Source organism: Nuphar pumila, chromosome 12 (assembly GCF_984573655.1).
Source record: "Nuphar pumila chromosome 12, dmNupPumi1.hap1.1, whole genome shotgun sequence".
Lineage (NCBI taxonomy): Eukaryota > Viridiplantae > Streptophyta > Magnoliopsida > Nymphaeales > Nymphaeaceae > Nuphar > Nuphar pumila.
In genome coordinates, this window is record NC_143260.1 from 52,177 (window position 1) to 68,437 (window position 16,261).

At 37.1% G+C, this 16,261-nt stretch overlaps 1 protein-coding gene across 3 annotated transcripts in view; it reads left to right on the top strand.

Annotated features, from left to right (window-relative positions):
* Positions 1–460: 460 nt before the first annotated feature.
* Positions 461–16,261, top strand: part of LOC149819557 (guanine nucleotide exchange factor SPIKE 1-like) — a 170,738-nt gene continuing 154,937 nt past the window's right edge. Inside the window, exons 1-4 of one of the 3 annotated variants that reach the window (XM_089982730.1) lie at positions 461–1,139; positions 14,821–14,904; positions 15,395–15,557; positions 15,678–15,808. In XM_089982730.1, the coding sequence (XP_089838856.1) occupies positions 14,824–14,904; positions 15,395–15,557; positions 15,678–15,808 (375 nt within the window). In that variant the 5' untranslated portion in view covers positions 461–1,139; positions 14,821–14,823. The remainder of the gene's footprint in view (positions 1,140–14,820; positions 14,905–15,394; positions 15,558–15,677; positions 15,809–16,261) is intronic. The other 2 variants (XM_089982732.1, XM_089982731.1) reach the window with 2 other exon arrangements.

Sequence of the window (16,261 nt, forward strand, 5' to 3'; positions counted from 1 at the left end):
ATGCTAAGTGATGCAGACAAACACAGAGAAACGTGCCTCACGTGCTTACATACGTCTTAAAGATGTCAACAAACCTTTGAAACTTGATAAACTAATTCTCACTAAGGACCGTCAAATCAGATCGAGGTGGATTTTTTTTGTTAATGGTAGTGGAATGCGGAGTCAAACGGGGTAATAAGGCATTTTAGAGTTTTAAACTCGTCAATCAGTCTAAAAATGAGAAAAAATAGAAACCAAAAGCACAGTGACAATTTGGAGAATTCCGGGGGTTGCAGGGGCAAACCGACCTGACGGGGTGGTACCGAGGGAACAGCCCGTGAAGTGACCGGCGGGCCCCGAGGGGACTGTCCAAAACTGACACCCGTTTCCCGTTTCGTGGTGTGTTGGTTGCACTCCCCAGTCTCTCTCTCTCTCTAGGTTCGAGTTTCCAAGCCGTCCCTTGCTGTGAGATTTTTGCAGCGTATTTCATTTTCGGTCATCATACCACCACGCACATTATTGGTTCGATCCGCCGTTTTCTTTTTTTTCATCCCTCCCCCCTATTCGCGTGGCGCCTCTCCGTCTCTTTTCGCTTCCCTCCTTTCCCGGTCGATGGGTGCGGTGATTCTTAAGAGATTGCAGGCCGACTCATCCTTTTATCTTCTTTCCTGATCCTTCTTTTAAAATAATTTTTTGATGAGCTGGTCCTCACACATTTACTTGATCCTCTTGCTTAATCCACCAGTATGGGTGGCATGGGCGATGATACATCTGTAAAAGCCCTACCTTTTTAGTTTTTTTTTCCTTTTCTCTCTCACACATTCCCCCTCATCGGCCCCGGATCTTCCTGTTTTCTTCACTGAAGAATCAACACCCAAGTTCTCGGCCGTCTTGCCCTACTTTTTTATTTATTTTATTTTCTTCTATTGCTTTTTCCATCTTCTTCTCTGTTCAGTGCAGACGCAACCGTACCTTCCCATTTTCGTTTTCGTTTATCTGCTCGTCGCGCGCAGGAGGAGGTCTTGTCTGAGAGGATTAGCAGGAGGGATGGCCTCCGTCCTTGGGGGGCCACGGATCTTGCGAACCAAGGAGCTATAGAGAAAGGAAGGACGCACACCCGCATACCCCGCCCCTCTGTATGTCCGCTTGACACTGACAAAGTACGCCATCCCTCTTCTTCTTCTTCTTCTTCTTCCACTTTTGTGTGCACGGTGAATCTTTAAAGTGCGTTTGGATAGATGATGGCATTGGCACCGTTTCCTCCTCGAAGGAAGGGGCCCTGATGTTCCTTCTGATCTCTCTCACAAATTTTGCTTTTCTGACGTAGATCTGGTCAGGGAAGAGGTCGAAGATCGTAATGGATTTCTTTGCCTCTGTTCTGCTTGATGTTATCTTTTCTTTTCATTTTGTTTTTTTATGTTCCCTTTGTTCTGCAACGAGAGTAAATCAGGTGGCACCCGACTCGATATCCAAGGATGAATGATTAGAGCGTGATGCAATGCAGTATCGAACTTGCTAGTGATTAGGACGTGGATGTGTCCTCGTATAGATCTTTGGGTCTGTGATCCATGTAGAACAAATCGGGAAGGAGGGTGGAGGACAAATGGATTATCGATATGTTTTGTATTCCACTCTTATCATACTTGGCAGCCATCTATACATGTTGAAGAACAGACACCATTTGTTTTTATCTCTGGCCAAACAGCTTTTTCTCTTTTTCCTCTTCCATACGGTCTCGGTCTTGCAATAAGAAAATTTCGTGTTTCAACGACTATTGTTTGTATCTGGACTTAACATTTATATGTTTCCCAACTAAAAAGTTACTCAGATAGATCAAACATAGAAACTGCCCGGCATCTCTATGTATAATTGTTGGACCAGCTATTCTCCCATAAACATCGCCATTCACGTAGACATGCATACTTCAAAAAAGTAATGAAGAACTGTGCACCCCTTTTGGATAGGTTGCATTGGTTCTAGATGAGAAACTGGTTGCCCTTGCCACCTAACATGTAGATAGCAATTCAAAGGAAGCATACGTTGTCTAATTTTGATTTTCTAAAGAGCAATCCAAGCTTTATACTTGGTCAACAATCGTGAGATTGTGGAGTTTTTTTTTCCGGGGTGTGGGGTGTTTGGGAGGGGAAGAGCTGACAAATCAGACATGAATTTGGCTGGGTATAAGTTGAAATCAAAGATGAATGACAGAGGGAAACTACCCTTTGTCAACCAAAGTATGCAATGGTTTCGTTAGGCCACCACTGGCCTCCACACCGCCGTCCCTTTCCCGCCGGACAGTCTCCCCACTGCCCCCGCCTCCCTCTAGTTTCTGCGCTTCACCCAGCCCCAGCCAGAGAACACCTCTCCCTGCCGCCCCTTCTCCGGCCTCCTCCACCACCACCATCCCGGGCCTCCCCACTGCCATCCCCAGCCTCCACCACTGTCGGACAACCTCCCCATCGCCCCCTCCTCCCTCTCGTTTCTGTGCTTCACCCAGCCCCAGCCAGAGGATGCCTCTCCTTCCCTTACCTCCCTACTGCTGGACGACCTCCTCGCTGCCCCCTCTCCCTCTTTGCATGCTGCTGCTGCTGCTGCTCTCTCTCTCTCTCTCTTAACTGCACTCCACCCAGGCCTAGACGAACACTCTTTCTCCCTCTCATTTTTGTGCTTCACCCAGTGCACTTATGAAGGCCATCCGATAGGGAGGCAGTGGTGGAGGTGAAGGGGCGGTGGTGGAGGTGGTGGGAGGGGAAAGAAGGGAAAGAAAGGAAGGGTAAAGAGGGTGAATACAAGAATAGTCGATATGGAGATTGGACGGTTCCTATTGGTTCACAATAGTTTACATATTTACCCAATGTACATATTTTAGCCTCTCTCTCTCTCTCTTTCTTGAGAGAGAGAGAGAGAGAGAGAGAGAGAGAGAGAGAGAGAGAGAGAGAGAGAGAGAGAGACTTGTAGCTTTCAAACCATTTATCTCCCAGACTGTCTCAGACCCCTTTAGAAAACATAGTTGAATATGTTTTTTGTTTAATCTAAACCCATAGATGTGATCTCTATGCTTTATTTCGTAGAAAACATATATTAGTTTAAACATTTTTCATGTTTAGATGCATTTTTAGCATCACAAAAAAATCAATAGTATATATTGCACCAAAAACTTGATTAACTAAAAGTAAAAAATTATTGTTAAATTGATTCAATCCAAAGCATGTTTTTTAGTAAATAAGCAATGATAAACACATCTACTGGTTTGGATTATGCAAAAACCTCATGCAAACATGTTTTTTGAAGAGGTCTGGGATCGTCTGGGAGATAAGTAGTTTGGAGGCTACACATTTCTCTCTCTCTCTCTCTCTATATATATATATATATAATATTATAATATAATATAAGCACATGCAAACACAAAAAATCAAAATTATGCTATGATTTACAAAATCCTCTACATATAAAGTTATAGATTGTCAATCATATAAATGTCTAAAACATGGCAAAATATATAGTTAATAAGCAATTAATAATCTACAAAAATATATAGTTAACATTGAACACTTTTGATGCCACACATTGACCACAGGTTGATTGGATCAGTGTTGTGAGAGGCGTACGCCTCAGTACTTGAAGCGTACGCCTCACAGGCGAGGCGCACGCTCAGTACCTGAAGCGTCGATGCCTCCTCCGATCTGTGGCTAAAACCGAAAACAATTACACAATGAGCAAAGGAGGATATTCCGACGAGATTTACGGTGGAATTTCTTCTCTTCGTGGCCTGAAATTGGATTTACTCGTCGGGAAAAAAGCAAAAGCTTCCAACGAGTTTAACGGACTGAGTTCTACCGACCGTTGCCGTAACCTGCACAGAGTCACAGACCCGTCGGGAAGTAGAGCTGATACCCTCTGACGAGGTTTCTGGCGAGGGGCGGGGGGACTTCTTCTCTCCGCGACAGGAATTGAGACCTACTCTCTTGATCATGAAGCTTACGCTTCAACGCCTCGAGGCTTACGCCTCGCTTCATAACATGTTCAACGCCTCGCTTCGCCTCATCGCATTTAACAACCTTGGATTGGATCATAAAATGGACAAGATTGGTGGGTCTAGGTCCAAAACCTAGTTGATCTATAGCCAAGAGTACCCAGTACTAGTTCCCATGTTGATATGGTGTGACATGGGCAAGGGGACGTGGTAGAAGTAGTACCTATGTTCCAAGACCAATATATGTGGTGGTTTGTAGGCATTTTGGGACTTCCTATTTTTATTTGAGCACCTGTTATCTTTCTGAAATAGTTTATTTCCCAATAGAAAATGTAAAAAAAAATGCAAATTCTCTTGTGGTTCCCATGGAATAGAATTGTCTTGTACTTATTTCCATTTCTAGTCATCATTATAGAAGTGTCAAACATGGTCTTAGGTCAGATCGGGGCCTTGAAGTATAAGTTGACAATTTTGGTGGACTATCTTATTAGATCTTAGATTGAGATGGTGATTCAGTGGTGATCACATGCACAACTGGTTTTGAGGTCAGCTTCAAGGCTTAAAGGTACATCTAAAGTGAGGTGTGCAAGAATATCATTATCAAGATTTTCTTGGTGAGGGAAAATCTCATTATATGAAAAATGTGTTTGTCTTGGGAATAATGCCAAGAAGATATTAACATATATAAAATTTAAAAACATAGGAAGATGCAAACTATGTAAAGAAAATGCAAAAACATGAAAGATTTAAAAAAGTGTTAATATCACATTCAAATCATGATATTTAAACATAGGCAATATTATGAGAATATGGCAAGTTTGTCAATTTTAAACGAAATGGTTACAAGAAGCGATACACAAAGCAGGAGGGATAGAAGTGTTAAAAGGTAGTGTGAAGTGGGAGGCAAGATACAATTACATGATTATGGAAGTGTATGAGAAACAAAAAAAAAGAAACACATGGGAAGCGATATGAAGTGTGAGAGAAAGCGAATATGAAACAATATGAAAATGAGTAGAAAGCGATATAAAATCAACATGTAAGCTTGTTATAGAAAAATATTATTTTTTAATATGAAAAACATAAGAAATGATGGGAAAAGCAAGTGAAAAACGACAGAAAGCAAGGGGGAAACACTAAGAAAGCGAAGGAGAAATAGATTTGGAAAGTGGGAAAGGAAGTGGGCTTCCCATATTTGGAAGGCAGTCTCCCATATCTGCACCTTGTTTTGGAGAAGTGAAGAATTTCTTGCTTCCAAAGCACACTTCTAGGGAAGTGAGTTTTTTCATGTAGAAAGAAGCTTTTGGTAGCCATGTTTACACGTCATATGCCGATTATGTCGAATCTTGCTATTGTGCCTTCAACAAGGATGATTGTAAGACCAAATTATGTCACAATCTTGCTATTGTGCCTTCAACAAGGAAGGTTGTAAGACCGAGCTAGGCGCAGCCCCACTGCCTGGGCGACCAGGTCTGGGCGGTGGGGCCCTATTTTAGTGCCTAAGCGCTGCCTAGCTCGCCTAGGCGGCACCTAGGCTTGGACCGCCTAGGCTTAAGCCTAGGTTGGTCCTTTTTTTTACATTGACCTTTTTAAGACCCATATTAATTGTACTGTATTTCAGATATATTATATATTACTGTATTTCAGCATATATAATACAATATTATATGCTGGAAGACAGTATTATTAATACTGTATTTCAGCATATTATATATTATATACTGCATTTATTTTGTAATTTAATATAATCTGTTTATGGTTGATGTTTTTGAGTTATGTTTGTGTCTTTGTGAGTTATATTTCTGAGTTATATATATGATCTGTTTTACAGTTCTTTTTCAGAAATCGCACTTCACATGCACCGACAGTTCACACACGCAGATGCTGATGTGCAGTTGTGCACATATATATATATATAGTTGATTTTCTTTGTTGGTTCATATCGCCGACCCCAATTGTTTTGGGATGAAGGTGTAGTTGTTGTTGTTGTTGTTGTGTATATATATATATATAGTGTTAAAATGTAAAACTGTACATATATGTATATATAATAATATTATATTATTATATATATATATATAAATACATTTTTAATTTCTTTCTTTTCTGTATTTTTTTTCCTTTATTTTTATTTTTTGTCTTTATGTCATCTAGTTTAGTTTGAACTAGAATGACTGTTGCTAGTCAAGTCCTGTCCAGACTTGACTAGCAATAGAGCTGTTGGACTGACACAGTCCAACAGCTCTTAATAGAGCTGTTGGACTGACACATTCCAACAGCTCTAAATAGAGCTGTTGGACTGTGCCCAACAGCTCTATTGAGTCCTCTTTCAGCTGTGTATATAAAGGGGTGCAGCCCCTCTTGTATTTCACTCCAATGCTTCTTAAGCAATTGGTTTTTCATATCAATAAAGAATACATTTTTATTTTTATTTTGTTTCCAGTTATACCCTTTTTAAGGGTTATGCTTTAGTGTCATTCTTGACACTTGCTCTTGTTAATCAAAGCTCGTGTTTCGAAGATCCCCATTTCATTTCATATAGTTGTCATGGACTCTCAATACTTAAGTTATTGACTTATGAGATTTTAGTATGACTTGGATGTGAATTTAATATTGTTAATGCTTTAATTGTGTTTAAATTATGTAGTTGCCTACTTGCCTTTTATTTGCAATGAGCAAGTTATCAGTTGCATTCTTCTTCTTATCTGTTAATTTTTTTGTATACATGATTTTATTTTGTATATTGTTTATTCACATTGTTAGTTGTATGGTTTGGCTATTCAATTGCTCATTTATTCTTAATTTTTTTAGCAGGTTATCAGTTGCATCATGGTTTGTTTGTTTAATTATTCATTTCTTCTTCTTATTTGTCTATTGCTTGCATTATGTCTATTGTTGTTGTTAATTTTTTTGTATACATGATTTTATTTTTGGTATATTGATCATTCACATTGTTAGTTGTATGGTTTGTTTATTCAGTTGTTGATTTATTCTTAATTTGTTTGAGCAGGTTATGTAATATAATTGCTTTAGAGTGTTCTATGATATGCTATTATTTGTCTATTGCTTATTGTTGATTGATTTTATATTATATACATGTTTGTTTACATATTTTGTATGTTTTTTTAATTTTTTTTATTCGGGGTACCACTTAGTCCGCCTCCTAGGCTTCAGCTAGTCTTTTTAAGGGCTCACCGCCTAGGCCCCGCCTAGCGTTTTTGACAACTAAGCATCCACTCATAAAAAAGAATGTAATAGAGGAGATTAGGATATAGAGGTTATAGTGTTTACCTTCTTGGCAATTGGATTAAGCGGGTTTTCAAGTGTGGTGGGGCTTGAATCTTCTCAAGAGGCATGCAATCTTGTCATGAATGGGATGAGTAATGCATGAGATTCCAAGGGTAAAGCATCTAGTAGAAGCCCTCAATCTCTAAAACATGAAATCATGGATGACCTGTTTGTGTATTGAATCTGTTCATACCCAAGGGTAAATAGATGTGTACTAGGAAATGATTATATGTGGTTGGAATGTGGGGACCCTCAGTCGAGGCACCTATCAGTTGCACCCAGGGAGCTTTATCAAACAACATAAGTTTAATGTATTTTGTGTTTCAGAATTGAAATTATATGATGTTTCCTTAATTAACAAGATATGGTATGGCTGCTAACTCGTTAATAAAGGTTCAACTAGCATAGAAGGCGATATTGTGATAAAATGGGACAATAAATGGAAAACAAGGTGCATTCATGGGGGAACTTTTCGCTTGTAATTGTTTTGGAAGGAGTTATTTTTACATTTAGATGCTACTATCTTACTGTCGAGAGGATGCACTGCCAAAGGTATCTATCAAGCAGTAGATCCTTTTGATTCAATGTTGACTAAGCCCCAACCTCAGATTGTTGGCAAAGAACATTACTAAATTGCACAAAATTTACAACATTACAAAGAATTGTAGGACATTATAGTTATTCTTGGATTAGACGAATTATCCAAAGAGGTTCGGCCTTGGCAAGAGTGAAAAATTGAAGACTTCTTATCACAATCCTCTTTCGTGGCAGAAGTCTTCAAGATTTCAGGGTGGAGTTAGATAAGTTGTGTAATCAATATAGATTTCTATAGTTCCTTTAACTACCAAAAACATATTGATTACACAACATTTGAAGATTACGATAATCTAGTGATAAGTGCTCCCAACATTAGGGGATTCAATGCTTTTCTGGATTGACGGAGAATTGCAACATTCATTTGGTTGGTAATTGCTTCATTTTGTTGAACACTAGTCTTCTTGTCTAAACAAGCTGATTATTTTACTGGTGTCACATGAAGTTCTACAATGTCTCCATGATTTGAGTGATAGGACCTCCCTTAGATCTTCATTTGGTAATTATGTGATAATGATTTAAGGGGTTCGATGAGATTGGAATGGAGATGCTGGCCCCTTTTTAGATTTGACTTTGGTCTACCAAAGTTCTTGCCTTCCTTGATAATCTTAAGTATTAGTGGCAAACCTATAAAGAGGCAAATGGGCACTTATAAATCAAGGAGGAAACCAACCTTACATTGAGGGAAGATACTAGGTTAACAAATGAAGGGTCCTAACTAAGCAGTTGAGTGAACTGGAAGTTGAGCTCCAGAGTGTCCAATCTAATCTTGAAGATGAAATGTTGACTAACATTTGTTGGTGGAGTTCTACACTAGGACCGGCTGGGTTTGCATCCGTCTTGGAGGTAGTTAACGAGAATCGAGTTTTCCCTTGCCTTAGCCATGCAAAAAATATTGTCAGTAGAGGGTTTGAGGACACCAGTTGTTGTCATCATGAATGGAGAATATGGAGTGAAAAAGTGGAGAAAAAATGCTTGAATTAATTGGATGATATATGGAGACTTGAAGACATGCTACTTTCATATCATGGCTTCTAGCAAGCACAAATTAATCATGTATTGGCTTTTAAAAGTCATTATAGTGGGTTGAAGAACATAACCCTTAGGATATAGTATCTTCATATTTCAAGGATCATGTTGCTATATCTCCTATGGTTGACTATTGGCGGGGAGGCCCTTTCTTTCTAATGCTTTCACACCAGCAGATGAACCCTATGTTTTCTAATGCTTTCACACCAAAAGGGTTGAAGTCCACTTTTTAGAAGTTTGTCCAACAACAAAGTATCAAGGTTGAATGGACTTTTAGTAGAATTTTTTGAACTAATATGGGAAAAGACTTTAAGAGGGATATTATGGAAAGCCTCCAGGAATTTCGTTGTAATGGACATTTTTTGAGAGAACTCAATAGTTTGATCTCATTTTGATCCCAAAAGAGTCCATAATTGAAGACACGTCTCAATTTAGGCTGACAAAGTTGTCTGCATATTTAGTATGTAGACAATTTTTATTTTCAAAATAGCATCTTTAGAACAAACGTGAAGATTCTGGCTTATAATAGAAAACCTTTACTCTTGCTTTGCCTTGATGATTAATGGTAAAAAGAAAGCAGCCTTGTCAATGCGGATGAAATTATTTGACTAGTAGGTTCAATGTTCTTTTCTGTGAATGGGGACCTCTTTGCTCAAATATCTTGGTATTTGAGTTGTCTCATTGGGTGGAGAATTCAATCTTGGTCAGTCATTCCTATATCTAGCTAGGTGTATCACCCCTATGAGAAGCGTACTAAATAGTATCCCCACTTTCATCATCTCTTTATATTGCAATTCGAGAGAGAGAGAGAGAGAGAGAGAGAGAGAGAGAGAGAGAGAGAGAGAGATGTTGAAATTCTAAAGAGAAAAAATGCTGCATGATAAAAAAATGAAGAAATAAGTAAATTGTAAATGTTTAAAGTTTAGATGAAAGGTTGTTAGACTCTTTTAGAAAATAAAACTCAAAAGGTCATTATTGTTCATTATAAAATTGATGCTCGTGAAAACAAAAGGTAGTTTATAGAGTCATGCTTCCTCATTTTGAAGTTTCCTTAGAAGATGGGAGCTTAGTGGTAAATTGTGCCTAGTGTGAAACTGGTGGTTGGGATTGGCTTTGAGGTTCATGTTGAAGGAGGGGAATTCGTGTCTTTAAAGCCATGTCCTTTGACCCATTCAGTAATTATGATTGAAGGTCTGTTGGAATTGTGGCAATAACTACTGGAAAGGGCATAATTTAAGTCAAATGGGTTACTTAGGATTGGTCTTCAACCAACAATAGTCTAATAGTATAAATGTTGGCATTATGCCTTTGGTTTTGGGTGATTTCTTATCACTTCTATATACTTGTCTTTCCAGTCTTCTAATTTCCTTTAATAAAATTTTCTTTTTTCTAAAAAAAGCCATAGAATCATGGCAATGATGGCCAAATCTTTCATGTCTACCTTAGAAGAAAGAATTCTTCTAGGAGTCATTCATTTGATATTGAGCCAAATATTAGAACACCATTGCCATAAACTAAGGTTCTTTTTTGGATCTATTTTTATTTATTGCTTAATGCTTACATATAAATTTAAGCTCATTTTATAAGGAAGAATATTGCCTTTACTTTTAATTAAGTGAATATTTGGATCACCACTATCTAAATTATAATGAAGAAGAAAAGAATATTAGTTAGTAGTAGTGATGATGGTGATAGTAGATGGTGGTGGTGGTGATGACAATGGTGATGGTGGCAGTGGTAATGGTGATGATGTTAATGGTAGTTTTGGTGGTGATGGTGATGGTAGTGATGGTAATGATGATGGTGGTAATGGTGGTGTTATGAAATAAAAGAGCTCTCTCACACCTCACACGAGGCAAAACACAAAATGGGTTCAAACACGAGCCACTAAGGGCCAAAGAAACACTTTTAAAAATAATAAATTTATTAACAATAAAATACATAAAGAGTTCATTGCTTACAAAGGGACAAGAGGTCCCTATTTATACACACAAGAGTGCAAAGAAGGGCCCATTAGCTGTTGGGGAGTCCCCAACGACTATATGGTCTTTTGACCATATTGCCCTCAAGGGCCTCAACTAAATGCAAAAAGACAAGTAAAAAATACAGAAAAAATAAAAAAAGTCAATTCTGCCCCTAAGAGGCAGAACCTATTACATGAGTATAATTACCAAAATACTCCTTAGAGGGTATTCCCTATTACACGACATATATATATGTATATATATACACACACACACATACATACACACTATATACACAAAACTATATTTTAACACTCCCCTCAAACTCACAGTGTCGCGATTGAGAGTTTGCCAAGGAAGTGAAATCTCGGAGATGAAAGTGCCTTGGTAAAGAAGTTCACCAATTGATACTTAGACAACACATATGGTAATGTGATAGTCTTCTTCAAGAACTCTTCTCTAACGTAGTGACAATCTATTTCTATGTGTTTGGTTCTCTTATGGAACACGTGATTGCCTGTAGTATAGACTGTGCTTTTGTTATCACATCATCTTGAGGGTTCTGCTACTTGAACTCCCAAGTCTTCTAGCAGTTGTCTCAACCACATCAACTCAGAAGTGGGTTCTGCTACTTGAACTCCCAAGTCTTTTGGCAGTTGTCTCAACCACATCAACTGAGAAGTAGTAGTCATGTCCTGATATTATACTTTTTTATAGGATACATTTTATTGTTTCTTACACTTTCACGATATTACAGGGTCACTTATAAGGACACAAAAACCTGTAGTTGAGCGTCAATCATTAACTTCTTCACAATCATAGCCTGAATATGCAATTACTTCTAATGTGGAAAAAGTTGATAAAAATAAACCTTGATTAATAATATTTCTAATATATCTAACAATCCTCATTACATCTCATATGTACTATAGTGAGAATGTTAAAATTGACTTGCAGAATGAATAACATGCGCAATGTCAGGTCAAATAATAAAAAGATAAGTCAATGCTTCAATCATTTGTTTGTATGAAGTTGGATCCTTCAGAGGTTCTCCATCATCTCTTTATCTTTGCATTGATGACCTTTAGAGTATCAACTTGCTTTTCATCAACAATTTTCGATTTTGCTATTATTTCAGCTGCATACTTAGTCTGTGACATGAAATAACCACGAGGTGAATTTGCTACTTCAATACTAAGAAAATAACAAAAAAAATCAAGATTTGTCATATCAAAGTTAGCCTTAAGGATATCTTTGATATGACTAATTCCTTGCCTATCACTTCCTCTCATAATCATGTCATCCACATAAAGAAGTAGAATTATTATAGTTGCATGAAAAAGCTTAACAAACAACACAATGTCAATATAACAAGATTTAAAACCCAATTGAACTATCACACTAATAAAGTGATCATACCAAGCTTGAGGAGCCTGCTTCAGGCCATACAAGGCCTTGCAAAAGTGAAGGACCTTTCCATGTGTCCTTTAATCTTGAGGGAGGTTCCATATAAACTTCTTCGTTAAGATTCCCATTGAGAAAAATATTTTTTACATTTATTTGATAAATAAGCTATTTTCTAATAGATGGTACAACAATAAGTGTTCTAATAATAGTCATCCTAGCTACCTAGGCAAATGTTTCCTCATAGTCTGTTCAATATTCTTGACTATAGCCTTTAGCCACTAACCTAGCTTTGTATCTTTCTAATGTCCCTTCACTTTTGGTCTTAATTTTGTAAACCCATCTGTACCCTATGGTTTCCTTTTCAATAGTTAAAGATTGAATTTCTCAAGTTTTTGCCTTTTTTAGAGCTTCTAATTCAATGTTTATAGCTTCAATCCATTCTTGGTGCTTTTTAGCCATCATTATAGGAGGATGGTTCTACGCATGATTGAATAACCATAAGACATGCTCTATACTTAGGTTCAAAGGATTCATATGACACAGATCTATTAGGTGCTTTGGATATTCTCATGGATCTTCTAACACTAGGTTTATCCATGTCTTTGTCTAAACATGTTCTTATGACTTGGTATCATTTACATCCAAAAAAGGTATCATCGATATGCTTTTTGTGATTACATTTCCATGATGATGCAACACTGCTTGCACATGTTTTGTGATTACATTTCCATGATGATGCAACACTGCTTGCACATGTGCAACAATGTTGATCAAGGTTATCCGTATCATACGATATAGTAAAATACATATCGTTACTATGAAGAAAAACGACACGATACGACTTGTATCGTATGATACGGGCTCAATGCAGTTTTGAGTTTTAAAGACCTCTTGAGTGCTGACTCTCTCATTTGTGTAGAAGTCATTAGCTGGGAACCCACACACCCTAAGAGTCGTGAGAGCGATTTGGGGGCCGATTCTTGCTCAAGGGAGAGGGTTTTTGCGATTTTCTCAAGAGTGTATTTCTACCATTTTTTCACTCAAGAAAGTGGGTTAAGGTAAAAAATCCCTATTCTTTGCTTCTTATTGAGGTTTTTTTGGAGAAAGGTGTGGCTGGTGCTAGTAGTAGTGTCGCCGCAAACACAAAAAAAGAGGAGGAGGGAGTTCTTCGAGAGGAGATAAAGTTAGAAGCTCTATTAAGAGCTTTTTTTCTTTTATGACTGCCCCTGGGGCATAACCCGACATTCGTACTGTTATGACTCCTCAACATTTAGTCATTTAATCGAGCAGGTGAATGGCGCGGTTGTTGACATTCGTACTGCTAGTACTTAAGTTTGTTATGTGTGTGTAAACTTGTTGTTGAATATTTATATGTATGCTTATATTTTTATTTGGTGGTTAATTGGTTATGTTTTATTTTAGATCTTTCGATATCGTCTTCACGTTCATGTCATAGAGATGATCATGTATGGCGATACTGCAGAAGCATGGATGATGTACCATGACCAGGGTCATCATTGAGATGTTTGTTTTGTGGTGCTATTATTAGAGGTGGGTTGCATAGATTTAAGCATCATATTGCAAGTCTTCGTCAAAAAGTACGTCCATGTGGATCTTCATCTATTCCTGTCACTTTTTGTGTTGATGTTATTGCTGAACTAGAGGCAATTAAAATAAGAAGGTTGCAAAAATGCAAAGAAGAAATACATCCAACCATTGTTCTAGATTCTGAAGATGATGATGATGATCCAATTGCCAAAAAAGAATGTGAATATGAAGAGGTGGTGGCTCGGCAATCGGATGCAACAATGAGGATTTTCTGTCCTAATTCTTTGCCTATAAAAAAATAGGATCTTTATAATTTAGACTTTAGAGATGAAGATTAGCAGATAAGACATTGGTTACATCTTATGTTTTTAGTTACCATAAACTTTCAATAGTTTAATTATGACTTATGACATTTTAGTATAACTTGAATGTGAATTTAATATTATTAAAGCTTTAATTGTGTTTAAATTATGTAGTTGCCTTTTATTTACATTTTCAGTCATCAGTTGCATGGTTTGTTTCATGTGTTATGATTTTTTTTTTTTATTTTTTTACTGTTTTATTCTATTTTTTTGGAATTTTTAAAAATTTTATATTAAAAAATTATGATTTTTTACGATACAATACATATCTTATTTTGGGCTGGACCGATACGGATAACGATATAATACTTACAAACTTGGTTTTGTTAACTCATGATAGTAAGAATGCCCTGATCACCTTCTATGTTTATTCTAGGAAACAACTTTAATTATGTAACATGAATTTTTCTTGATTCCAGATGAAGTTTTTCTTAAATTAAAGAATTATGTTTGTTGCTATACTGTACATTTTGTCCTTTGTAGTCATTATTTTGTTCCATGCCTTTATAGCCTATAAAAGTGTTTCCATTACGATAAGCCAGAAACAACATATTGCGATGAATATAATATTCTATCTTCTCTTATTACCTGCCTCAAAAAATGTCTTTTTATGTATTTCTTGCATTTTTTTCATTAGCTGTAATTGAAACAACCTTCTCTTTATCACCTGGATTAGGAAATGGAAGAATTATTGAATGGGGAGCGCTTCAAAAGACTTCCACATCAGTCCTTTGCTGCAGATCTGGAGCGGGATCCATTGGTGTGTCCATCTTTTGGTTCTTTATCAATGGAACTACATATTCTATTATGTTTGGTCCATCAAATGAAACTTTATGCTCAGTTGTAATTTGTTGTGCATTTGCTCACTGTATTCTTCTATTAGCCTTTCAAATCAATAATTACTATCATGAGATGCAGTATATGCTGGTCAAGTTTTGATGTTACTCGTGGCTTGCCATGTTTGAGGCATTTATGGTGTGATTTATATTTTCTGATAAGATTATTTTATGCCTCTTCATAGCAAGTGAACTGCATGAAAATATTTGACTGGTTATAGAACTAATTCAAGGATTCTATTGTGTCAATTTCTCGTCCTTTTTTCGAATTCTCTTTTTTCCTTTTTCTTGGTAGAAGCTGTTTTGTAGTTTTAGAGAGCTTCTGTCAATAGTGGATGAGTTCACAATTGCTAGATAAGTGTGAGATTTTGATCTGGATTTTGCTCTTGATAATCCTTAGTTTTCTGTTTTCAGCTTAATGAAAACTTGGAACAGTGGCCTCATCTTAATGAGCTGGCTCATTGCTACAAGGCTGACTGGGTGAAAGACATGAGCAAGTATGGGCATTATGAAAGTGTTGGGAGTATATCGTTTCAGAATCAGATTTTTGAAGGGCCTGATACTGATATTGAAACTGGTGATGGCTTGTTCTCCTATAGCCTGTCTTAAATATTCTCCTTTTATTTGGATGGCTTGATCTTATTAGCAATGATAATTTCATCTGTGGTCTACTTACTTTGCATTGATCTCATTGCAGAAATGCGTTTGGCTAATGTGCGGCATTTCAGGAATGATGATGCAACTGATGATGATATTCCTAGCACCTCAGGGCAGCAGCTGTCAGAAACTAGCTCTTCTGATGTAACATATTCAAAAAATCTCCAGAAGGTGTTATTAGGAGGAATCTTTCTCTATTTCGAAAAGTTCATATTCTGTTTTTATATGTTCACTTTCTTTTTTAATTTTCACTTAGTCCCTGTTTAGATGTGTTGTTATTCATTGTTCACAAACATAAGTAAAAGCACATTATTCAGAGAACCTTTATTGATAATGAAGCTAACGTTTGGATTACAAACTATTGAAACCTAGAATGAAGAAAAAAGGGAGGTAAGTAGCATGTAGGAGGGGATAAGTAGTGGTGGCAATGATGGTGGTGGAATGGGAGAAAATTAGTAGTAATAAGAAAAAAAAGTAGGTCCCCCCTTGTTTTTTGAAAAAAGCGTGATTTCTCATTATATTTACGAAAATTTGTCAAAAAGGGAAAATAACCAAACACCAAAACTTGCTATTTAAAATAAGTATAAATAGCAAGGAGCTATTTATAAAGGCATCCAAATGGGG